The 24,401-nt window shown below is 47.3% G+C and overlaps 9 protein-coding genes across 9 annotated transcripts; 6 read left to right on the forward strand and 3 right to left on the reverse strand.

The window, feature by feature from the left end:
* Positions 1–931: 931 nt before the first annotated feature.
* On the forward strand, positions 932–2,095 carry N7473_006971 (putative aldehyde dehydrogenase; the record flags this gene model as incomplete). Its single annotated transcript, XM_057152911.1, is given in 3 exon segments — positions 932–1,131; positions 1,150–1,456; positions 1,517–2,095. 3 exon segments carry the CDS (start codon positions 932–934, stop codon positions 2,093–2,095), a joined length of 1,086 nt encoding a protein of 361 aa, XP_057007249.1.
* Positions 2,096–3,418: 1,323 nt separating this feature from the next.
* On the forward strand, positions 3,419–4,825 carry N7473_006972 (extracellular dioxygenase; the record flags this gene model as incomplete). The annotated part of the gene is made up of 5 exons (XM_057152912.1): positions 3,419–3,668; positions 3,724–3,879; positions 3,930–4,037; positions 4,367–4,717; positions 4,806–4,825. 5 exons carry the CDS (start codon positions 3,419–3,421, stop codon positions 4,823–4,825), a joined length of 885 nt encoding a protein of 294 aa, XP_057007250.1.
* Positions 4,826–6,244: 1,419 nt separating this feature from the next.
* N7473_006973 (carotenoid oxygenase family protein) lies at positions 6,245–7,967 on the reverse strand (the record flags this gene model as incomplete). Its single annotated transcript, XM_057152913.1, has 6 exons — positions 6,245–6,910; positions 6,973–7,110; positions 7,166–7,293; positions 7,368–7,547; positions 7,612–7,735; positions 7,785–7,967. 6 exons carry the CDS (start codon positions 7,965–7,967, stop codon positions 6,245–6,247), a joined length of 1,419 nt encoding a protein of 472 aa, XP_057007251.1.
* Positions 7,968–9,079: 1,112 nt separating this feature from the next.
* On the forward strand, positions 9,080–10,622 carry N7473_006974 (uncharacterized protein; the record flags this gene model as incomplete). Its single annotated transcript, XM_057152914.1, has 3 exons — positions 9,080–9,094; positions 9,155–9,334; positions 9,387–10,622. The coding sequence occupies 3 exons, from the start codon at positions 9,080–9,082 to the stop codon at positions 10,620–10,622; spliced, it is 1,431 nt and encodes a 476-aa protein (XP_057007252.1).
* Positions 10,623–12,354: 1,732 nt separating this feature from the next.
* Positions 12,355–12,675, forward strand: N7473_006975 (uncharacterized protein; the record flags this gene model as incomplete). Its single annotated transcript, XM_057152915.1, has 2 exons — positions 12,355–12,519; positions 12,589–12,675. 2 exons carry the CDS (start codon positions 12,355–12,357, stop codon positions 12,673–12,675), a joined length of 252 nt encoding a protein of 83 aa, XP_057007253.1.
* Positions 12,676–14,661: 1,986 nt separating this feature from the next.
* On the forward strand, positions 14,662–15,699 carry N7473_006976 (uncharacterized protein; the record flags this gene model as incomplete). Its single annotated transcript, XM_057152916.1, has 4 exons — positions 14,662–15,060; positions 15,150–15,276; positions 15,347–15,426; positions 15,562–15,699. 4 exons carry the CDS (start codon positions 14,662–14,664, stop codon positions 15,697–15,699), a joined length of 744 nt encoding a protein of 247 aa, XP_057007254.1.
* A 3,001-nt stretch (positions 15,700–18,700) lies between these two features.
* On the reverse strand, positions 18,701–19,844 carry N7473_006977 (uncharacterized protein; the record flags this gene model as incomplete). Its single annotated transcript, XM_057152917.1, has 3 exons — positions 18,701–18,833; positions 18,889–19,214; positions 19,278–19,844. The coding sequence occupies 3 exons, from the start codon at positions 19,842–19,844 to the stop codon at positions 18,701–18,703; spliced, it is 1,026 nt and encodes a 341-aa protein (XP_057007255.1).
* Positions 19,845–21,417: 1,573 nt separating this feature from the next.
* On the reverse strand, positions 21,418–22,985 carry N7473_006978 (TFIIH/NER complex subunit TFB2; the record flags this gene model as incomplete). The annotated part of the gene is made up of 3 exons (XM_057152918.1): positions 21,418–22,645; positions 22,716–22,803; positions 22,862–22,985. The coding sequence occupies 3 exons, from the start codon at positions 22,983–22,985 to the stop codon at positions 21,418–21,420; spliced, it is 1,440 nt and encodes a 479-aa protein (XP_057007256.1).
* Positions 22,986–23,184: 199 nt separating this feature from the next.
* Positions 23,185–24,282, forward strand: N7473_006979 (PaaI family thioesterase; the record flags this gene model as incomplete). The annotated part of the gene is made up of 10 exons (XM_057152919.1): positions 23,185–23,211; positions 23,272–23,312; positions 23,388–23,400; positions 23,464–23,529; positions 23,645–23,687; positions 23,748–23,819; positions 23,903–23,949; positions 24,007–24,025; positions 24,076–24,154; positions 24,219–24,282. 10 exons carry the CDS (start codon positions 23,185–23,187, stop codon positions 24,280–24,282), a joined length of 471 nt encoding a protein of 156 aa, XP_057007257.1.
* Between the last annotated feature and the right edge of the window lie 119 nt (positions 24,283–24,401).

The following is a 24,401-nucleotide window of genomic DNA, read 5'->3' on the forward strand; positions in this document are numbered from 1 at the left end:
CCTAAGTGTAGCTGTCCGAGGCATAGGCTACCTATAAGGGAATACGAGCTGTATTCGCGGGTCAAATGCAGGAGGCAGCTTGCTCAACGACAGGCTGTGCTATTTGCTGACGTAGTTGCCAATAACGGGCTATCCAGGGCGATTTAGCTGCACTTGCACGCGTCAAACCCATAGTACCAGCGCTGCCAAATCACCTAGGCTGACTTAATTTTTTTTCCTTTGCTCGAAGTCGAGTGAGAGGTACTCGCAGCCGGGTCAGGACCGGGTTCCGAGATTCCGGTTACTCCCCGGTGTTGTTTTCGGCTCCACCCTACTACCCAGAACCGATTTGGGATCACTTTTGCACAGAGGGAAAGTCCGCTCTTCAATTTCATTATTCTCGCCGCTCTCTCATTCTATCTAGACATTCTATCTAGATGCCCCCAGCATTGAAATTCACATAAAGCACCTTTCACGCAAGCTAGGCGTTCATCAGTTTTGCGCTTCTCACCACCTGAAGATATAGACAACACCTCTCATAATTGATGGACAAGATGTCCTATTGCCTATGTCCCATAGGCAAGGTACTCTGGTTGACGCAAATAGACAAGATACTGCCTTATATCAGGGTGTAACTAAGGAGTTAGCTTTGCAAGCTGCAGATTTTTGTGCACAAGCATTTGCCGCATGGTCGAAAACGACCCCGGATAGAGCGTCGGACCTTACTCTTTAAATTGGCCGAGGTACGTATAACTAAACAAACATAAATGATCCCGAGGCTTCAGTAGTTGATTGGCAATGTCGGGTTCTGCGTGACCAAGCTGAGGAAATCAAGCTTGTATGTGATCGAGAGATCCATTGCGGCCCGCAGTGGGCAGACATAATCACCAATGACGCTATTGAACTGATTGAGGAGTACGGTGCTCTCATCACCAGTGTCTCCATTGGCTCAATGCCATTTGTGCGGAGCGGCCATGGTCTAGTTTTCAAAGAACCACTTGGAGTAGTTCTTGGAATCGCCCCCTCGAACGCTCCCATAATTTTGGGCCTCCGTGCCGTTGTGGCTCCTATCGCAGCTGGCAATGTCGCAATTTTGAAGATGAGTAGCTCACTGTTTAGCAAAACACACGGAAACACCATTGGCTGGATAGAGTAGGGCTCTGAATTGAGTCCCCAGACCCACTATCTCCTCGCCTCGCTCTTCCGGAAAGCTGGCTTTCCCCCGGGCGTCCTAAACTTCTTATTACATCGACCCGAAGATGCGTCCGAGATCTTCAATACACTCATTAACCATTCCGCTGTGAAGAAATGCAATTTCACCGGATCCGCCCATGTCGGGCGTATAATTGCCTCGCAAGCCGCCTTGGCTCTAAAGCCAATATTGTTAGAGCTCGGTGGCAAGAACTTCACAGTAGTCCTTGATGACGCGGATTTAGATCTTGCAGCCGAAGAAATCACTAGAGGTGCCTTCCTCAATGTAAGTCATAGCACCAAAATTGATCCCCATGAGAGCAGGAAAAGCTAAAAGTCATATCAGAACGGTCAGATTTGCATGTCAACCGACAAGGTCCTGGTTACCGCAACCGTGGCCCCAGTTCTCGAAGCTAAGATTCTGGCTATGTTGGACAGCATCAGAAGCATGCCGGTACTCATCTCCACGGCAGCCAAGGCTAAGGTAGAGATGCTCGTGTCTGATGCGCGTGACGAGGGGGCTCGGATTCATACGCCCGCAATAGTCAATCACAACGACACGTCAGATCGAAGCTTCCCTCCTACGGTGGTAACGGGTCTAACGCCCCAAATGAAGCAGTTTGAGATCGAGTCATTCGGTCCAATGGTGGGAATTATGGTCGTGGAAACAGAAGTGCAGATTAAATCGATGATAAAGGAGGCTAAGTATGGACTGTCAGGCTCGATTATCTCCCGGAATATTTGCCGTTCCCTTGAGCTAGCCCAGTCGATCAAGGCAGGTGCAGTTCACATAAACTCTATGACCTTGCATGGCGAGCCGACCCTGCCTTACGGAGGGTATGGCGATAGTGGTTGGGGCCGATTTGGCGCTCACTTGGGGATGGAGGAGTTTGTCCAAACGAAAGTAGTCACCCTGCATCCGTAGTCCCTGCTGGAGTGGTAGCGTGGCTAGATCACCTCTTCGATGTGTTTTGAGACGTACAGAGACGACGAAAAGTACTTCTCTATTCAAGAGTTACGCATTATCTGCTTTTCACAACTTGAACTTGCTTTGAGTATCCCGAGGTGGCTATAATAGGGCAGCTAGCCCCTAACACGAGGGGAAAATATCTTATTCACAGCTGAGGATTTTTCTAAGTGCCGCAGCCATGTTTTCTTTTGGAAGGGTGATAGTTATTAGTAGACGCCTTATAGCTACATGCCCTCTAGAAATCCTAAGATTTCTCCACTGACGGCCTTGCTGTGTGCTGCTGCCCTGTCTTTCTAAAGTACTGAGCAATATTCCTATATGTACCATGAGAACTTTGAGGCCAATAATCTTTTTGGTAGATACACAATTATATTTTGTTGTATCAGCTCAGGATTTAGTAGCAGGCAACCGGCAAATCGCCGGCCTAGAACGACTGCATTTGCTGGTTTTCTTACAGTCTACTTGCCGTAGGTTCTAAATGTAAGTTCATTCGTTGCCTTTAAAAAGTCCCAAAGACCCACATGTTTGGATTAGGACTAGGTGTATATCCTTTATGGTTTGGCCCGCCCCGGGGAGGGGAGGGAATCAAGTGAACGTCAATGCTCCATATCACCTCCTCTTTCGGCCAATCATGATTTCGTGAAACACGAAAGAAAACCCCTTCTTGATCTGCAAGACCAATTGGCAGTGTCAGCGTCTCTCTACGTTGGGTACTGTCATTCACACCTGATGCGCTCTGTCATGCTGCAAGACAAATCGAATCATCTGTACTTTCTTGCAGAAATCTCATCTTTCATCTGCACTTCTTGGTATATCCCTCGACTGAAATTCACTTTAGGCAGCTGACGAAACTGGATTCGTCATCATAATCAGTCCTTCCTGTCTTTGTTAAGTCGAGTGGGGTTTCTGGAAGGGCTAATGGCTATGAATCATGTTTTCGGGCATGAAGGCGCGGCATTTCAGTTAAGATCTGCAATTCTAGATTACTTTGGAATAAAATTCGAGGAGATTTCAATGAGCTTACGACCATGGCCACGACTAACCCTACCTAGATTTGCTAACGAGCGAGAGATTGGACGTGGACTACGGCCCAATTTCGAAATCCTTGCAAATAGCTACCAAGCCTAGAAACAACTTCGAGTCCAGCTATCTGCTTGGCATTTCTTCTACCGTTTATAAAAGAGATCTCCCAGCTGCTATTGCCAGAGTATCCTTATGCTCTACTCTCGACTATCGTCCTCTTAAGAAACTTGTCCGCAGATTTTTCCAAGAATCATAATGGTTCGCATTTGCTATGCCCTTATTGTAGGCCTTGCAGGTTTTTTAAGCTTTGTTTCAGCTCATCCCGGAGACAATGTAAAGACTGAAGTGGCTGTGAGAGCTGCGTACCTTCGCAATATCCCTGTTCAGTCACGCAGCCTTACTCACTGCACAGACGAATTCAGAAAACGAGGCATTGATGATACAAATTTTGCTCGTCGCGAAGTGGCTGTGTGTCAATTACGCAAGCAAAAAGGCCTAGACACTGGTATGAACTCTCCTACATTTCTATTTTGCTGACAGAACCCTGAATGGCATCCTAGGTGCCGATTATCTTAAGGCCCGTGACTTTAATTCTGTCCTGCAGACAGATCATCACTCCAACCTGAAGAAAGTCAAACCATCGACTGACCGCCGCATTTTGTTTTCATCGGGTGGCACTTGTATTGTGCAGCCGGAGGTTACACAGGAACCCTATTGTGAATAGCAAAGCTTGACCCATTTTGGTTCTTAACTAACATTGAGGAAGACATTGCTGGCGAACTGATACGCAGGAATGTCGCCGAGGATCACGCCGGCGTGCCGTTATTCTTAGATATTCAGCTCATCGACACGAACACTTGCGATCAACTCCCTAGTATTTACAAGGATATTTAGCATTGTAACTCGACCGTATGTCTTCCACAGAACTGCTCCATATTCGCAGATTGACTTGTTTACCGGAATTTTCCTAGGGTGTCTATTCTGGCGTCGTTGCCAGCGGTAATGGCAACGGCAATGACACTGCCAATCTGCAAACAACTTTTCTTCGTGGTGTCCAGCCTAGCGGTTAAGATGGTGTTGTCGAATTTGAGACGATATTCCCTGGTCACTATACTGGCAGGACTACTCATATCCATGGTACGTCCTATCATGAGCGGATGAATTCACTATTCTTTACCATACATTCAACTTTTTCTCGGGCAGTCGTTACCCACCCAGCGAATGAGACCCAGATTCTCCCCAACGGCACACTTGCCGGCATGTATAACGGGAAATCCTCTCATGTTGGTCAGATATTCTTCGATCAGGACCTCATCACTGAAGTAGAGAAATGTCATCCATACACCGAGAACACACAGGATTTGCTTAAGAACTCCGAGGACAGTATCCTCGAGGCTGAGGCGGGGAACACCAATCCGGTTATGGAATATGGTTATCTTGGAAAACATGCGTCCGACGGCATTTTCGCATGGATCTCTATTGGCATCAATGCCGAAAGAGATGACGATCTCTCACCCGAGGGTTACTGGACTGAAGATGGCGGTGAAGTGAACGGTAATTTCAGCATGAATTTGGCTGAATGGGTAGCATTGGCTCTATGTCTGCCACTTCTATTATTGCAAGTGCCACTGACTCGTCATAGGTGACTGTGTTCAAACGTGAATCTGCATGCATGCTCAAGGCGCGGTATTCTACCACTTCCGTTAAGTTAGCTAGCGAGCACTCAATCTACCTTGTATTTCACGTTTCATGTTTCAAGGTGTCGAGAGCAGATTGATGAAAGATGTAAAATTCTAGAAAGCTCTCGAGTATGATGAAATAAAAGCTACGTAACGTAATATATATAAGTCTTTTATTAAGTTTCTTTTAAAGGTCTTCTAGGAGTATGTGATAAACCCAGGTCTCATAACTCAAGTACTTTCCTCTGTTAAAATTATTACGCCGCAACAATAGAGACAGTCACGCACCCGCTTAATGGAAGTATACAAATTCTGTTCTGCTTTTCTATCCGATCAACATCAGGTACACCTAACTCGTCATTCGCTTGATACTGTATCCAAATAAACTTGAATTTACCACTCGGACTCTGTTGATGTAGACTGTTCCCATCAGGTGGTATCTCGTCTCTCTCCTTTCTTGTTCTATATCCTTCTGCGTCTACACACCAACCTGCGTCATTTCGGTTCTTGTTGTATCCTCCATACGATTCCTTCCCGCACAAAGTTCTATTTGACGTTTAGTGCACAATGGGCTTAGCTCGTCATACAATTAAGACTGAGACCTATAACATATTGTCAAAATGGAAAGCAATACGGCGGCTACTGTAGTAGGCCTTCTTTGACTGAGCTCAACCTGGGGGGGGGGGGCGGGGACGGAGTTTACCCAAACCAGGAACAGCACGGCTGCCGAGATAAGCAGAACCACTATCAGCAAGTCGCAGGATCGGTTGTCAATAGTGACAGTAGATTAGTCAAATCAACTCGCAGATTTCGCGAAATACAGTTGTCCTTTTGAGGTGGAGAAAATTATGGAGCTTTTGAGGTTACGTATTTCCTTGGGGCGATTCATATCTGACAGGGAGAATGGCTTACCTTCTGTTTGGGCCTGTTGATATATTTTGTAACAGGAGTGCCCGTATAGCTATAGAAATACTATGGATTACTTGATGATTAGCGCAGTGGAATCAGAACGGGAAATTGCCCAGAAGGACGAGACATAAAACGAGGCTACCTGAGACCACCACAAACTCAATACCCGTCGGCTATTGCGACCAGTCTGGGATACTAGCGTGCAAAGAGGGTGCAGAAATCGCTGAGCATTTCGACATCATTCCAAACACACAACAAGAGGTTGTTCTTTGCTACGTATAGGCGCCGCGGTCCCGAAAGTGGCGGAAGCACGATGCGTTCAAACGTGCGGCCTCTTCCCGACGACGTTAGGGAATATTGAGTGCAGGACGTCCGACGGCTACCTAAGCTATCGGCGCAATACAATTAGAAAATATTCGCACCTTGGGCTAACAAAGTCCCATCAGAGGCATCGAATACTGTGCCCGTGTTTGGATCTGCGTATCTATTACAACTACTCTGTCGACGGCTCAATGTCTCTCCCATCAACCCATTTTCCATGCAGGCCGTGCAGCAAGCGGACCGGAAGCAGGATCTTGGCCTGTGCGCGGGTGAAGTCTCGCGAGTCTAGCAGATGGAGCTCGCTGGCCATAGTCTCATAGTTATTGATCAGCGCCATAACATACCCATCTCCCTCCGTGGTCGAGTCCTTCCGCGAGATAAAGACTGGCTCTTGGACTAGATGGGTATTTCCGGGGTAGTAAATTTCCGTTTTCCCCGTGACGTTGTCAAAATGGGCCAAGGAATTGTACAATGGATGACCACCCCCGATTTTGTGTCCAATCCGCTCGAAATCGGTACCCAGCTCCGGATCCATCAGATCGAAGTAGCAGTGGCGGTAGGGCTGGGTGGCGAACCGGTCATCGATCCGGTAGAACTCCGAGCTCCCCTGGTGCAGGATTTTAGGTTCGGGAAGAACGAGATCCACGGCCTGGGGATCTAGGGTGAATTGAACCAGCTGGGAGCGAATTGAGCTGGGTTCCGGTGACCTTCCCTGGCCATCGGGCCACCAGAAGAACACGTTGGTCTCACTTAAGCCTAGGTCGACCACGAGATGGCCTTTTTCATCCTCGTAGGCGTTGGCCGTATGACCTGGGAATGAATTCTTATAGTGGAACCACTGTGTCGGTGTTAGTTGCCGTTACCCAAGATACAGGGCTGGAAAGGGATTAGTATAGGTACCTTCACATCTTCCGCTTTGCTGCCCCGTCGGGGCATGACTTCTAGGTAGAGGGGTGTATCGGGGCTCCACTGCCAGTGTTCGCCTCCTTGTTTCATGCGTTCAATGTCACACACTTGAGGTATTATTGGGAAGATGACCTGGGTCTGGCATCAGCCAAACATCCTGCCACCCTCACGGAACAGGTTCACTTACCCAGTTATCTGTCACGGCAAAATCATGGATCATCGCCGCCACCGGCGCGACCAGCCAGACCACCTCCGTGAATTGGCCGGTGGGCGACACAGTGTAATAGCACACGTCGGGTGTTCCATCCCCCCGCGCTTCGTATCCGAAACAAATCATCTCGCCCGTGACGTGACCGGATCAAACTTTGGATGCGCGGTGAAAGTGAGACTGGGCAGCTGGCCCTCGAAGTCGTAGAGCCCCTTGGTCTCTAGCGTGACGGGGTCCATGGCGTAAGGGGGAGAATCCTCTTTTAGGGCCAGCAGCTGCCCGTTGAAGAAAACTACATTAGTGTTGGCCGTGCTGCGGACTTGGAACTCCACCGCATCAGTAAACTTATTTCGGTATTTGCCTGGAATGAGACTGTCAGGTTTGATGGGTTCGTTTGCTCCTGCGGGGGCCAGCTGATCACTGACCAAGCAACGCCCGTTGCGCTTCGCGCTCCTGCACGAACTTCTCCGTCCGCACGTACCGTTGCCGGAAGGATGCTCGGCCGTCTTGGATACGAAATGCAGCGACATTTCCGTCCCCGTTGAACCACTGTATCTTGTCAGTTCGGTGTGGAAGCCCCGGGAGAGAGGTTCCTTACGGGATCATCTTCGATGAAGGGAGGCAGTTGAGGATCGGGCATTACCCGATAGAAAACACCATCGATCTCCTTGGGTATCTCACCATACACTTCCAAATGGGAAACATCTCCTTCAACACGACAGGGCTTCATGAACCCCGAGAATTGAGGGCGATTGGGAAAGCACGCCCTGGTCTGAGACATCTTGGGATGCGAATTGAATTGTGGAATATCTGCCAAAGGGCATTCGAAGGGGAAGTTTATAGCAATTTTTCAGGGGATGGTGATACGCCAATTTAATTTATCTCTTTCCCTCAGCTGTGGTATAGCACCACAAAGGCAGTTCGCTGTTTGCAAATCACCGCCTAGCTCGTTCCGTGGTGAGACTATGAGGTAACCTGTTCCGCTCTCTCCCCGATGACTCCCCGACCACCCTGATGCAGATGAAGTGGAACGAGCCCAGCAGCAGTAAAAGTAAATTTGAATAATTGAGGGTTGAAACGCCTCATGCACGCGCACGAGGGTCATCTACGAGCACTAATTATTGTCGGAATTGAAAGGTGGCTACTGTACCAGGAAGGACGTATCCATCGATTGTTGGATGACAGCGCACGGCAGCTGACAGTTCCACCTTTCCAGGTATGCCAGTACGACAGCCACGAGTCATGCTGGAATTAAACTGACTTCTTGTAGCAAATTACACCTGAACGACTATGCTGTTGCTTTTGAATACTAGTAGGATGGGATGGAAATAGTGTTGATTCTGGTTGCCGAACTGCTTGGAGTTTCGAAATATCCTCAAAAATCCCTTTGGCTGACCGTACACGCCCGAGGTCGTGACAAGTGGCAGGGTACACGTAATCACAATACCAGATAGCGTATCTTCGGAAACCTTCGAGAAACCGCCGATGCTGGCCAGCATCTTCCTGACGCTTGAGACTATACTGAGTCTTACTACTAAATTTGTCCACAGCAGCAGGTTCTAGTAGAGCATTACGTGGCGTCGCGGGGAAATAGCGGGGAGGTCGGGAGCTGGAGCCATCCTGTGGAACGTTTTGGGTCGACTCCGCCAGGCCTGTTTCGCCGTCGTGACTACTAAAACGCGTTTTTCAGGTGGTTGATTTAGACCCCGGAAAGCCCGCCGCAAAGCACTCTCTCTATCCACTTACTTCTTTTTTACTTCAACATTTCAATTCTTCTTGTCCTCTGATTTCTTTTCGTTCTTAGCTGCTGTACTCCAAGTTGCTACTTGTTCCAGCTCACATCTCATGGTGTTTTGCAATAACATGGAACGAACATTATCACCGATCACCACAATGATCAGCCCTCGGGTATGTAATCGGATAGTCATTTAAAGTATTCAGCGTTCTTTCTAACAAAGGACTGCATAGGATTGGCCACTGTGGTGGCGGGTAATCGTGCTGTTCAATGTCAGCGCGTACACCATGTTAGGGAACATGTTTGCTGCGGGCATCACGCCCCTCTTTGGCCTGATCATTGAGGATCTGGGAGTCAGCACTGTCAAAGTTTCAAAACTATCATCATATGCTGTCCTCGCTCTTGGCCTTTCGGTAGGAGAAATTCTCATCCTTGATTTGGCGAATTAATTCTTATCTGAGATAGAACATGTTTGCCGTTGTAGCATCTAAATACATTGGGAAACGATATACAACCCTCATCTCACTCGCCGTGTTCACTGCCACAAATGTTTGGGCCGTGTACGCGACTACGTTTGATTCATTACTAGCGACAAGATTCGTTGGTGGCCTCTGCGGCGGAGTCATTGAAGCACTCGGCCCCGAGATGGTTGTGGAAACATTTCACGAAAAACGCCTTGCTTCGGCTATGGTCATTTATGTAGCATTCATGGCGGCCGGATCTGCTCTTGGACCTGTTCTTGCTGGCCTTATTGGAACGGGGACGGGCGATTGGCAATGGTACTTCGCGCTCCTGGCGATTATTTCCGGGGCTCTTATGCTGCTTTGCATTTTGATGCTACCTGAGACGACCACAAACTCACTAACCGTCGGCTATTGCGACCAGTCTGGGATACTAGCGTGCAAAGAGGGTGCAGAAACTGCTGAGCATTCCGAAACCATCCCAAACACACAACAAGAGGTTGTTCTTTGGGATGTATGGGTGTCGCGGTCCTTTAAAGTTCGAAACTCAGACTGGAATCGGGACGAAAACGCATTTCAGTATGTATACAAGCCATTCTTGATGCTTTCTAGGCCTGCTGTTCTCGTGACTACTATTGTATTCGGCCTAACGATTGGATGGACCGTTGCCTGCTCCATTGTCTTTTCCAATGTCTTCCAAGAGCCACCTATGTTGTGGACTGCAAGAGCTACCGGCTTGTTCAATATTGCTCCTTTGACTGGACTGATTGTCGGTCTCCCAATCGGAGGCATCTTGGCGGACAGCCTATCAGCTCGTTCTGCAAAGCGACATTTGGGGATCCATATCCCAGAAAGCCGGCTCCTTTTAGTCACTGTCGGCGGGGTTCTTAGCCCTGCTGGTGTCCTCATTATCGGCCTCACCATGAGTCACCACACTCATTGGATTGGACCAGCGATTGGATGGGGTATGCTCTCGCTGGGTCTAACTGCTTCTGCAAATATTCTTCTCACCTACACGGTAGACGCTTATCCCTACAAAGCTGCGCATGTAGCGTTACTGGTAAATGTCATCAAAAACCTTCTAGCATTCGGCGTCTCATTCCAGTCAATGGATTGGTATCTCCGTGATGGTCCTCTGAAGCAGTTTGGTGTTATGGCAGGAGCTTTATGGGCAAGTTATTTGCTCGTGGTTCCATTATATTTCTTAGGTGCAAAGATTCGAGCTCGTTCCCAATTTTGAACAAAGCTCTCCATACGTGGGATACGAAATGACAAAGAAATTCAATAACTGATTAGTTATAGTAAACAATTTTCCTGCGCTCTCGTATCCCATAACAGAACATCTGTCGGACACGATGTAACATATATTCATTATCTCTTTTTAGTTTCTGTTTGATAGGGCATGGCTAGCCTTTCAGACTCATTGTGGGTTTTACTGATGCACCCGTATTCCTTACAGTACTCATATATGACAGTATGGGAAGATAATGGTAAGGTTATGGAGCCACGTCAGGTCTCGGCGAAGTATCAAGATTGCTTAGAAAAGGTTGTGATGTGCTGGGAGAATGTAAAGAAGGAAGGGAGGAGTAAGGGGTGAAGGAGAAATTGGGACGCGCTATCTGTACACGGAAATATACATAGTTGGGGGATCCCACATCTCGTTTGCGAAGTTGGATTATACTTGTAAACCATGGTCCGCTAGGCTAGGTACGGATTCGTATTTGGCCTATTTTCCAACACCAAGATCTCCCCAAAGAGGCACTCTCGATATTAATCTTCACGGAGAACTACAACTGTTAGCGCCAAAAAATATGTAGCGATATATATTTCAGGATATGAGGGAGTATGACCCGTGCTGTAATTGTAAAGAACTTCTCGGTATTAGTGCATGTGAATCATAGCCTATTGTAACTTCAAATAGTTCCGAGATATTTTCCTCGAAAAAATGGTACTGAAGAAAATGGAAATAATCAGAAATAGACTCGGACTCGTGACTCTGGCTCAGGCCGCACGAAAGAACAAGGTTCTGACCACTGACGTCGGAAAATGGGTGCGACCAATCCATGGCTAAGAAGCCCAGTTTAGCTGCTAGAACAGCCGCACAAAATAATCTTTGCAAGCAAGAATTTAATTCCAAATACAGTTGTGTTACAGTACTCGTAGCGTACATTGACTTGTGGGCAGCCGCCCTTGGTTACCGCTCAAGCAGGGGGAATCTACCTAGAGCTGATCATGCTGCCGTGATTATCATCTACTCCGTAGTTAAACAAGACCACAGAAGAGGCAGGGTCTCGGAAACTCGCCTGGTTGTCATTTATTTTCAAGATCAGTTAGCTTGGAGATTCAAGGCCGCCCGGTGTAGGATATTTTTATTAGTGTGATTGCTTAAGAAAGGCACGTGATGAATAGTGACTCAAGCACCTATGCCGGGCATTTCTAATTTGACTCTTCTTTTTCACATTACTTTAAATACAACACCCACAAATCACTTGGCAAGTCCGTGCCAGCTAGTTATGAGCAAGGACAATACATTTTCCATCTCGAGCTGCGTACCTCAACCCAGAATCTATGTTGGCCATGTCTATGCACTATACCGGTCTCTTTTGATTTATAGAATCGTATTACATTATGTTCCCGCTTCTGAATGTCTCTTAAACGAAGGAAAAAATTATACATTTACAAGTACAAACATGGGCATCTACGTGAATACAGAAGGCAACATGTCAACTTAGAGTGGAGGTGAAGGTTTGGTAGGAAGTACGTATTATCACGAGTATTCGTTATCCGGCACGTGAGATTCTAATACCTAAAATAGCACGTTGTCTCAGCCTTTGAAGGGAATTGAAAGACTAGGTTCAGAACGAGAACCATGCCAACCCAAACCAACGGAGGTAATCGCCCTGATCTCTCAAAAGACAGTTGATTGCAAAAGCGACCCAGATAAAAATAGCCCAATCACGCCAAGAGCGACAATGGACAATTTGGCATGCTTAACAGATCCTGAGCTGCTAGTCGATGTCGTAGAGCTCCTAGTGTTGGAGGCAGTTGAGGTTCCAGTTGCTGAGCTGATTGACTTGCTGGCTGCAGTTGCATTTGCATTGGAATTACACCAAACTTGTCCCGCTTCGGAGGCCGCGGTGAGACATTTCGCCAGCTCACCAACGGTCTGGCCTACTGCAAGGCAGTAGTAATCACAATTGCTATAGGTGATGACAGAAGCTGAGGAGCAGCAACCTTTCATGATCGCGGAGGAATTCGAATACGCTATTGGCATGGCGCATGCAGCGTTATGAACAGGTATGTCATAGAGCTCTGCTGAGCAGCTGGAACTAGCCAAGGCTGCTGTAGTAGTAGTGGCAGACATGGTGGGTGATTTGACTGAGGCGAATAGACAAAAGTAAAAGCTTATGACTTAGGAAAAGAGCTCTGGCGCGTACACATGAAGAGCAAAGGAGGTGATTCTTTGTATGTCTCATCATCGTCTATTATATACTCGCTCTGGCCGCCAAGACTATTGCTAAACCTTCTACTACTAGTTAAGGGAAGGGGGTGGGGTTGTTGCCAAGCCCGTGGCCGTCGTAAGCTTCTTTCCGCTAGTTTCATATGCCTTAGTAAAAATAGCACACAATGAGCAGAAACAAAAATGTAATGTCTAGCCAATGTCTTGGGGAGCCGGTCACGGATCTTACTCCTCTGTCGGATTACTAGATCTCCTTTTCCCCCGAGATCTTAGGATACAGTAGAACAAGTTCCTCGAGTTTATCTTTACATAACTCAATGAAAAGTTATATATCGCATATACTCGAAACTCCCGGGCATAAATTAACCTTTTGCCTCAGCGGCAACCCAAAAACTTCCACGGCATTTTTTCGCACGACCTTCGGATTTATTACTTTATTACTCAGCACGCTTAGTTGGGTTAGTTAGTTAGTTACCGTTGAGGCTTGATATGATTAATTCGGAATAATTCAATGATATCCTGAACAATAAGTCGGTCATGGTCGTCAAATGAGGCTTATTTTGCACAATATACGTTTACACTTGTAAGCCACATGGCCAGGTTCCGGACCGTGTTGCCTAACCTTGGAATGTGCTTATTTTTAGCCTCACTATGTCCAATTTTTTAGCTCGTTCCTTTTTGTTACTTCCGATATCACCAATCGATTGGTTCCCCACCGTTGCCGGGGAAAGAACGGCCCCACCACCTGAACGATGATATAAGAAGACGGGTGCAAATGATTCTCAAGCAATCTTTTTAAGGAATCCACTATCCACTAATAAGTCCTATATTTAGCGAAAAGGATATACAACTTAATGCTATTGCTGACCTGGGGTCTGGCCGGCCTGCCACCAATCCAAGGAAGGCGGATGTGCGTGTAGGGAGTTTCATACCATGGGACATGATTCCGTCGGTCAGCCAAACATGGCTACGGTACATTTGGCTCGAAGCAGGCAGGGGAGAAGGAACTACTCTATTCAGATCGTCCTTTCATCCGACTAGTCTGCACCAATCCGCAATTCATTTAAGATTTGCAACACGAACCCAGCTGGGCGAGTCATGAGCTGAAGATGGAAACACAAAAATGACATATTCTCCCCAAAAAAGGTTGAAGTTTTCCACATAGAACTTAGGATACACATTATCCTAGCATGGCTCTCTGGGCTAGAGATATGTAGGGAAGCAGATAAGGCGACATATTAAGATTCGTACTATGAAGCGCAGATCCACGAGCTAGTTATGTTAAAAAAATTCTTCTTTATTAGCAAGAGCTGTGATCTATTATATTAGATTGATTCAGATCAGGGTCACCTTGCCCGGAGATAGCCCAAAATTTACTTATCTGGAACCGCTAAATTTGCTAACTTTATTATACCCATTTTAAAATGGATCGGCATAGCCAAGCCAAAGGTTTCGCACCTCACTTTCCTCGGGATGTTCATACAATATCTTAAAATAATGCCGCTAGCGATCTTTGCTTCATCAGCCTACCGATCGACAACAGATCTTTCGTGCCTAGAAAGACGCCATCCATCCTTATCGTCAACCTGTATCCACTGGACCTTTCAAGGCTAAGTAAATTCGTGGAAATCTGCGTAAGCTGATCCATAATTAACCTAGGAGGTCAAACTCTTGCCTCTCTCTCTCTTTTCACTGCCTTTCATCTCAGTGGGGTATCGTCATAGAAAAGTATGAAGGGCCAGCCATAAGATGATGCTGGAACGTTAAAATATCTCCGAACAAATCTTCTCTTAGTTTCTTTTAACGAGCTTCCCTAAAAATGCGCATCGTTTTTCCGTTTGCAGTAGCCATCTTAGCTTTCTCAGCCAGCGCCCACCCAGGTCCTCACGCTGCCCCATCAAATGCTGAAATGGCTCACAAAGCGAGACTCTCCGGCCGGTGTGCGCAGCATGTTGCTCGATTCAACGACAGGCGTTGGAAGAGGAACCTCGGCCATATTGGTAACAGGACCGTGCAAATCCAGACGCAAGCCCCTTATTATGATGCGCCGCAGAATGACACCTGCGTCTTATCCCCTGAGATAACCGCCGGTCCTTACTACTGGCCGCAGTCTCAGTTACTTCGCCAGGTTATGACAGAAGATCAAGTCGGAATACCTCTGTGGCTAGATATTGGAATTATGGACATGGCTACGTGCAGTCCCTTGGAAGGCGTGATGGTCGATCTCTGGCACTGCCACGCGACAGGTAGCTACTCCAGCTTCACTAATTGTCTCCCAATACCAATTTTCCCGCATTTCTTGCTGAGCAGGGCCTGAATGCCTCGGAATTTGTTGTCGGCAGCACTGATATACATACTGATTCCGAAACCTGGCTTCGGGGCATGTGGCCAACCGATGACCACGGAATAATGCAGATGAAAACTATATTCCCTGGTCTGTTCAACTCCCTTTGAGCAACAACTAATGCGAGGATTTTCATCCGCTGACTGGCTCACATCAATAGGTTTCTACGTTGAGCGAGCTATCCATATCCACGTCCAGGTTCACACCGACTGGACCACCCGCGAAAACGGAACCATGGTCGTGAGAACACAGTCAGCACCGGGCAGTTACATTTCGACGAAAGACTCGAAGAAAAGATCATGGGGATGAAGCTTTACTCCTCCCATACGCAGATCAACCGCACTCGTAATGATGTTGATATGGAATTCTCGAAAGGCAATGCGAATGGTCACAACCCGGTTGTCTCAGTTGTGCCCGGTCGATGAAAACGATCTTGCCAAGGGTCTGATCGGGTGCATCGCTATCGGTGTGGACACTTCAGCCATTGAGGATGAGCATTGGTCTGCATCTTGAACCCTTCGACTTGTATACATTATTGTATAGTTGGCTGTGTAGGAAAGAGAGCGGGAACAAGGGGAAGGTTATGGATTCGAAGGAATATGTGGTTACAGACCCACTCACTATACACTCATTTCGATATAATCTCTATTTCTGTTCCAATTTGGATGATACCTATGGAGAAGGGGTCTAAGGCTATCCAATTTGAGGTTCTCCGAAGTGTGAAATAAGTGCAGATTTCGATGATGTACAGAGCGCAAAAGGATGTGTAGTCCTGAAATACACTGGCCCTCGACCGTTTCTAGGGACTTCTGTCAAGGAATATTGGATATGCTAGAGATTGATTGAGACTCATGAAATACTATGCTCGTCAGACTCTTTGGGCTTCATTGGGTACTTGAGTTACCTGTTGGACCTGTTGTGCTGCCTCGCGGGAGTGCCGTCGAGCCTGCCGACGGCTTCAAGGTAGTTCCTAGCCCACGTACAGACTGCTGCATAGTTCTCGGATATAGAATAATAATATATCTAATACTAAAAATACGGCTGGACAAGCCCTCTGAACGGTCATGCGAGAATATTGCAAGTTACAAAATAGGCAGACCTGGATATGGGAGATAATCAATTAGGAATTAGGGTACGCGGAAATCCTATGACCAATATCCTACCACTGAATACCCTTAATAGCGACGTGGATAGTGTAATGTGGCTCGACTGTGGCACCCATGGTTCATGAGAGTGTTGCATTGGCTTGGCGTCCAGGAAGGTCTCTCTAGGGAATTTCTGGATGGATTAATTACTCCTATAGATGACAGGATAATCTCTTGTCTCAAGTGTATCCCACGTTCCTAAATATTTCCGACACGCGACGCTGTTATGGCAAGAGGAGCTAAAAGATAGCCATCGCATTTCGCTGGCTCGCTACCGCTCCTGTATAGTTAGTTCAAAGGGATGCTGACAAAGAAGAAAGTCCATCGCTTCAGTCTCTTGTAAGCCTTTGCCAACGATTCAAGGTCGGAAAGTTCTCCAATCGGTGTTCCCCAGCCTGCCAAGAGGATAGGATGCAGGGCCCATTTAACATCGAGAGGTGCTGTATAGCGTTTTGTGAGTAGAAACTGGGCCATTTGACTGCTGGTTTGAACATACGGGTGCATTCAAAAGCCGGGGAGTCTGATGCGACTGCGGAATACCGGCATCTCCAAAGCCACTCGCAAGTTTTCTCTGATTGCGCAAGGCCGGGAATTTCGAACTTGCAGGACAGTGAACGCTTGGTATCTGCGTCAGCTAGACAGCAAGCTGGGATGTACCCTGATCTTGATGTGAGCCCAATAACGTCCGGACCAAGTTTTGCAACAAGACTCACCCGTCCGTAGGATCAATATATCCCCCTCCTGGGGCTGAATCTGCTTTTCTTTGATGATTACCTGAACATCGGAAAGTAATATAGGAGAAGACGCGAGAGGATCATAAGATTTTCCATTTTCTAATGCTCAATCCAGGTAATCGATCAGGAAGGCCTTCCCAGCAATACCTTGCTCAGCCCATGCACTGATACAATTATATCTGGTTGGCCTTTGCCATGGATATTCTGTTGAGTCACACTTGAACTAATTAATATCCGGGAATGCAATATTTGAGCTTTCACGTCCAACTTACCCGTTGTAAAAATAAGCTTCGTTTCTGATAGGCAAAGTGACGAAAGCCATCTCATTGGGAGCTACCTTGGGTGTTGAAAGAGATCTGGTTTAAAGTCAGGTAAATTACGAACAAGTCAGGAGGTGGCTGGTTTACGATATCATCATTCACAACGCTTGGACTCTTATCGATCACCTCCTGTCGGAAGGTTTGTCGGCCTAAAAGCTCCGGGTCGATAGCATCCAGTGGAAGGCGTGATAAATAGTTTACGTCAGGCAAAGAAGGCATAGCTATGCAAAGAGAGAGATCACTTAAGTGTGACTCATTCACCTGCCTTAATCGCAGATTTTGCAGCTCCTAAAGTCTTGCCCTCATTGAGGTGTTCAAGTGAACCTAGCGCCGGGTTTTTCCAGAGACCCCATGCAGACAGCGGTGGGTCGCCCTCATTGAGAGGCAGTTCTCCGAATTCTGGAAGCTTTAAGTAATTCATTTGAAATTCAAACGTGGTAGTAGATATCTCTTTGATAGGTTGATCATGCCGAGAGCATATTATATAGAATATCTACCGTGGCCGAAACTTCCGCCACCGAAGATGTATCACCGTGATCTCCATCATGCAGAGAAATTAGCATGGTACAAATTATACACGCAGCACCCCAAAAGCGTCCATAGAGAGTTTGGAATATTAAATAAACTCCTTTCAAGCAAATCAATCCGAGAATGGCGAAATATGGACTTTTATCCATTCAGATTGAACCACGCGATAGGTGGGAGGAAATCCGCAATTCGAGCTTGTTCGCCGTGAATGCAATTCCCTCCGCTTCCTCCAAATTGGTTTTAGAGGTCACAGAAGTCTCCAAGCCGGAAGGAAATTACCAATACGAAATCTTGTTTTAACTAGATGATGTTTCGAAAGTCGATATTTCCCAGCTGAACGACACCCTTAGTGAACTTCCCGCCGCTGTGGACGTTGTGCTTACGAACGCCTCAATTTTGACAAACGAGATGGACCACTGAACCCACAAACAATGGACACAGTCATCAAAGTTGGACTTACTCCCAAGAATGATCCTGAGGTGTTTCAAGATTATCACATCTGGTACACTACAGAACATATCCATCGCCTGAAAAAAGTAGAGGTTGGAAGCCAGGGAGTCGCTACCGATTGCTCCAGCAAGTCGGCATGAAGCAGGAATATGCTGCTCCTCTCTTGTCAATTCATCAGTACGAAGCATTAAATGGCCTGGGAGGAGCAGAATGGTCGAATTCAGTGAGAACAGAATGGACTTTGCGAATCGATTGTTCTTTTCATTAGTTCTTGCAATATAGTCAGAAATAGGGAATGTCAACGAGTTAGTCAAAGTTCTATTTCCTATATGAATTACTATGCATTAAGGGCCAGAGCCCACAAGACCCCACATATCATATCTTCGTCCCATTTATCACTCGCTTTGAGAGAAGGGATCCTTCTGAATGAGCGGGGGTAGCCTGCAAAGACATTGAGTCTCACGGTAATTCTAGAGATATATCAATCATCATTGAATATCGCAAAATTGAAAGGCGCATGCGAACCTTGAGTTCAGTAATTTTTGGTGACAAAGAAGACCATGATCATGCACAGGGTCAAAGCCGCACACCATAATATGAGCGGGAGGCATACCCTCCAAAAGATCATTATTGGCTAACAGGGGATTGACGACAGAGCTTTGACCATCCGCCGGTGATGGCCGTAGTAATGTCGCAAAGTCCATAACTAGGCTAGATGGCAATAGATCGGCTCCCGCGCACTGAATCGGGGACGCGCAGTCAGGGGTGGAGAACTTCTCGAGCGGGAAGCTTTGTGGTACACAAAGCCATGGGCACCAAAGAAATTGCCCTCTGATGGTGGAGTTTGACTCCTGCATAAATTGTCAATACGGGAGTGGCTTTGGTTTCCACCAGCAGATTCTCTCAGTTCATACCAACCGTTCCCTTATCACAACGCTAGCAGCAAGACAGGCACCGCTACTAATTCCACCAACATAGAGGTCTATCTTAGAGGGCAACAGATGTTGACCCTGGTTCTGCAAGATCCAATTCCGCGCATCCCACACATCTTGAAATGGTACTGGGCAAGTCCATTCCGGTGTATGGCGGTAGTTCACACTAACAACGACTATACCACAGGCTTGGGCTAGCTGGAAACAAGTTGAATCCTCTGAACCAAGAGTGCCGGTAAGAAATCCGCCACCGTGAAAATAGACAAGCACTGCCTTAGAAGAAGGGTGCGATTCTCTGGGACGATATATACGAGCGCTGATCTCTTGGAAGTCGTTCGTTGGGGTGGCTACTGTTTGGGTCTGAATATTCTCTGTTGACCTTTCTTCCATCATGCTGCGTGAGGCATTTAAACGTGCAGCGTTGGTAATCCGTCGTGACGCGGCCATTATTTCAGGTGAATCATACCGTGGCAGAGGTAGGGGTGCATGCTGGCGGACATAAGATGTCCATTCCTCAGCGAGATATCCGTAATGACTAAAATCGGCCATTTCGGAGGTACTGTCTTGCTTTTCGGCCACTGTTGACTTGGTTTTATTCAATCGCAGTGGCCGTCCTGGACACCCCATCAAAAACCGCCAGCTTGTACTACCCTACCTAATTCAACCGCCTACCATGCCACCAATCCGCACTGAATCTTAGTAGAAATCGGCCAATCAAGAGGGTAGGATCTTATTAGCCCTTTCCGATATCAAAGATGGCCCCATCAAATCCCTCCGCGCAGCCGCAAAGCTCTACCAACTCCGTCTCCATACTACATACGCGCGCCCACGGTCAAATCCCATGCGTTAAGAAAAGCCCATTAGGCTATAAATTAACCTAACTAGAAGAGGATTTGCTGGCTAAGTGATTATATCTATAGATACGCGTGGTGTAGCCCCTAGGCCCTCTACTGTGCGCGATATAGCTAATATTCTACTAGCTACTGTTAGTAAAAATTAGCTATCTTCCTTCGTTTAACGGCGCGATGAGCTTCGTACCTGCTTTTCTAGACGATGTGATTATTAGTGCGCTCTTAACGAGGATCTAAAGGCTCTATGAGAGCGGATTACGATCGTATAGCGCACGGTTAAATTTAACCGGAGGATATCTATCCCTTTTATGAGACCGGATTCGCAATAGGCCTTATATTAGCGCAGAAGGTAGTTATACGAGCAGAGCGCTAACAAATTTACGCAATGTGCATAAATTCTGGGGCGTGCACGAAGTGTTCGTACACAGTCGATCGTGCAATCTAATCTTAGATCCGCGATTATGGAAGAGAAACGAAAGTATGATAGAGGGGGGTCGGCAGCGAACAGGTTGAACTGTGGAATGTCAACACAGTTTAATAAGAATTGCCTTGAGCTCTAATCATGAATGCAAAGGGTGTGAAACTTGTTTTATTTAACTAGGGAAATAGGCAGTATTTATAACTTTGGGTACATGGCAGAATGTCATAGGAAAAGACTGATGAGAATCCGAAATAATATGGGGGCATACGAGAGTGTTAGGAACTCGTTGCTCTTTCATCCGATGCAATAGTTGATAATCAGCATTGTATAACTATCATGAAGCGGTGTTTTAATAATCATGTAAGGCTTATTTATACACTAACCCTTTAATTCACGCATTAAGCATCCTTGTGCATGTATAGGTAAAGGAAGTCACGCTAGGCCTAAATTAGCTCCGGCCATGGTGTCCGAGGCTCTGGGTGAAATGACCACGATTCTCCCTCCAAAAGCCACGCACGATCTTGGTCTTTTCACCTTCACCCCTTAGTACTCCGAACAGATTGCCCGGGTACTCGTCCATTTAGAGCGGCGAGTTGGATTCAAGTAAGATCAAAACAAAGGAGCGAAAAGAGATGATTAAAAATCCTTTCTATTGTACAATCTGATGGGGAATATGGTATAGATTAAAATATCATCATGATTTCGTTAAATGCCCCATCGAAGTCTCTCAAAAACGCCAACCGTGTACCAAATAACGACGAACCAAGCTTTTAAGTCAAAATCCCAGACCAATCGCCAGCAAAATACGAAATATCATTTTTCATGAACCCCCCAGCCGATAATCCAACGGCTATTTCTTGCTTCGAAGGAATGCGGCGACCTGCTCATGCCGCATCACAAAGAACATGCGCTTTCGGTCCGACTTCCAGACCAGCACGCCGATTTCCGCGGCATACTGGCATGGAGCCTGGTATTCCTGCAAAGAAGTGAAGTCCTTGAATAGGAAGCCAGCGGTGGCTCGGAGTCGATCACGCTCCAGCTGCCACAGTCGGATCTGATCCGTCACGGTGGGTGGAAGAACCGAGGGCGGGATGCTCGATGTATTAGAGGTTGCATGCGCGGCGTTGTGCTTACGCAGCTGAGGGTGTGCGTGGGTGTGTAGGTATGAAATGATCTGGTCTGCGGTAATACCCATGTCGATGGCGCGGCGCACTGATTGCCGGGTAACTTTGCCGGTCACCAAGTTTGGGAAGCGGTACTTGAGGGTTGTAAAGAGGGAGATGAGAGAAATTTGGAGCGGCGAGGAGGTATATGCGTAGAGGCGGTAATTTGTTTCGATGACGATGAAACCCGCTCCTGTACCGGAGGTGCCGGGCTGACCTGCGGGCCCGGTCAACGAGCTACCAACAGTACTGCCCAGAGCACTCGAGTCGGATGTCAGTGTAGTCGCCAGTCGTGTAGGGTAGAAGCGGGTAGCTTCGGGCGTCTCTTGGTAAACGATGCCAAAGTCGGCGAGGTCGGCCAGGGTTCGAAGCTGAACAGACGACAGGTATTTCTTCTCATAAGATTGACCCAGCTCCAAACTACTGAGCAGGAACAAGAATGAGAGAACCTCGACGCTGTCCATACCGATGGCCTCGGCACTCTCGACATAAAGGATCAAGATATGCCAGACTTGCGTGTTGACGTCCTGAAGCACGAAGCCAAAGCCATCCTTCGTAATATCCACTCGGCGATCGCGAATCTCGACGAGGTGACCCGCTTGAAGCAGTTGCTTCACACCCTTGCTGAGGTTGATGTCTCGTTGTCCGCTAAGAGCACTCGTTCCAACCATGTAGCCCAACACACCTTCCCACTGGCGACGCGCATATTCGTCGAGGTCGGCGATCGACACGGGGTGTTCACCACGGATCTGGGAGAAGACGCCGAATGACTGAGAATCCTCGGAGCCCATGAGGGCTTTTCGGAGGGAAGATGCGAACGGGTTGGTGACCATATAAGCGCTAACATTCTCGGCGGTGAAAGTCTTCGATAGAATGTGCAGCCGTCCCAAAATTGAGAGTGCGTTATCGCGCTGCCTTTCAGTCGAATTTCCAAGGTCAGTAATGTCGATCTTCACAGAGAACAATGGGGACGTTGCGCGCTCACTTCTTGCTCTCGGCTTTCACCCAGAGCTCAAGATCCTGTGTCGGCAAAGGATCTTTCAGATATAAAAGTGCCATGACAAAGCATTTTGCTGTTCTCGCTGTCAGTCTCAAAGCTGCGATTGACGAGTGGAGAGCTTCTGGATATACCCAGATCAGGCAGCATTCGCCGAAAGATAGCGAGTGCTGTGGACGGCTGTTGATACAGCTTGTTGAAGGTCATTCCAGGCAGGCTTTCCAGGTACTCGAGGGGACGAGACGTAGATGCCGCCATGGTGGTGACCCGAGAGACCTGGCGTCTCTGTAGCTCTGTGAAAAGAGAGTTGCGCGGTGAAGTCATGGCCGACGGATGACTGCTCTGTACGGTGGCCGGAGCGGCCACTTGGTGCAGTTTCCGGGATGAATGCCTCCTCGCCATCTCCCGAAATTCGGCACTTGACTCTTAACCTTCAAATCCTCACAGTTCTGCCGAAATGACTGCGCTGAGATTTGTCAAGTCTGTAAGTGGTCACTGTCTGAGATCACTTGGAGGCCCATTACTCACATCTGTGTCCTTGTAGGTCTGGGAGTCCTTCCGGGCTACTTCGGGTCTAGAGCCTCGGTAAGCTATACGAGTCGTTCAACATTCTAAGAAGAAAATAAGCATTGGCCGAGCTAACTCACCTCATTTTGGCAGGCTGTTGAATAATGTAAGTTCTTGAAGTGCGTGTAGAAGAAAGTTATGTCAGGATAACTCTGATCACTGCATCTAGCTCCGCGTCACTGCGGCCAAACCCGGAACTGTCAACTTTGAATTGGATATCCAGAAGGAACACACAGTATGTGCTCTCACTGATGATGGATCGAACCAAGTGTCATTTTCTTGGTTTGCATCAAATCAGTCAATGCTCAGTCGACCAGACAAATTCATCAGCTAATTACTTTCTATCTCAGAACCGCCTGAACATCCTTCATGGAGGTACTATTGCGAGCATGGGTACTTAGCCAGAGCACTGAACCAGTGAAGACACTGCTCATGACTGACACCTCTTTCTAGTGGACCTTGGAGGTTCCCTGGCCGTTGCCTCTCGTGGACTCTTCGCGACTGGCGTGTCCACTGATCTGAACGGTAAGTTAGCTAAGAGCAACACTTGTGCTAAGCAGGTAGCTCTGCGTCAACATGCAAATAACTTACCAATATGCTTGATCCAGTTACTTATCTCAGCTCCGGCGGTAAGGTTGGTGATAAAATCATGGCGGTAGGTCTCATCAATAATCACGTTTGATAGAAACAAAGCATACTAACATGATTTCAGGAGGTAACCTGCGACAAGTGTATGAACCCACAATCATCTCTCACATTTCATGCTACTAACGTGTCACAGTCGGCAAATCCCTCGCATACACCAACATCAAGTTCACGAACAACAAGGGTGAAGTTGTTGCTCGAGGAAGCCACACGAAGTAAGTTGCTCTGTCCAACTCCCAATTACTACATTGGCTCCGGCTAAATCAATTCGCTTCATAGATATGTTAGCTTTGCTTGGAGGGATCCCCAGAATATTGTGGAGGAAATCAATAAGCTTCAGTAGGATAGAAGCGGTCTCATCGAATAGAGAAATCGAGAGTATAGAGTATGTTAACAAATTATCGAACCTCCAGCGACATGGTGGATGTAATTAGTAAGACTGGGTAGTGTACCAGACGGCCG

This window comes from Penicillium subrubescens (assembly GCF_028828155.1).
Source record: "Penicillium subrubescens strain IBT 31985 chromosome Unknown utg000005l_segment0_segment0, whole genome shotgun sequence".
In the NCBI taxonomy this organism is placed as follows: Eukaryota; Fungi; Ascomycota; class Eurotiomycetes; order Eurotiales; family Aspergillaceae; genus Penicillium; species Penicillium subrubescens.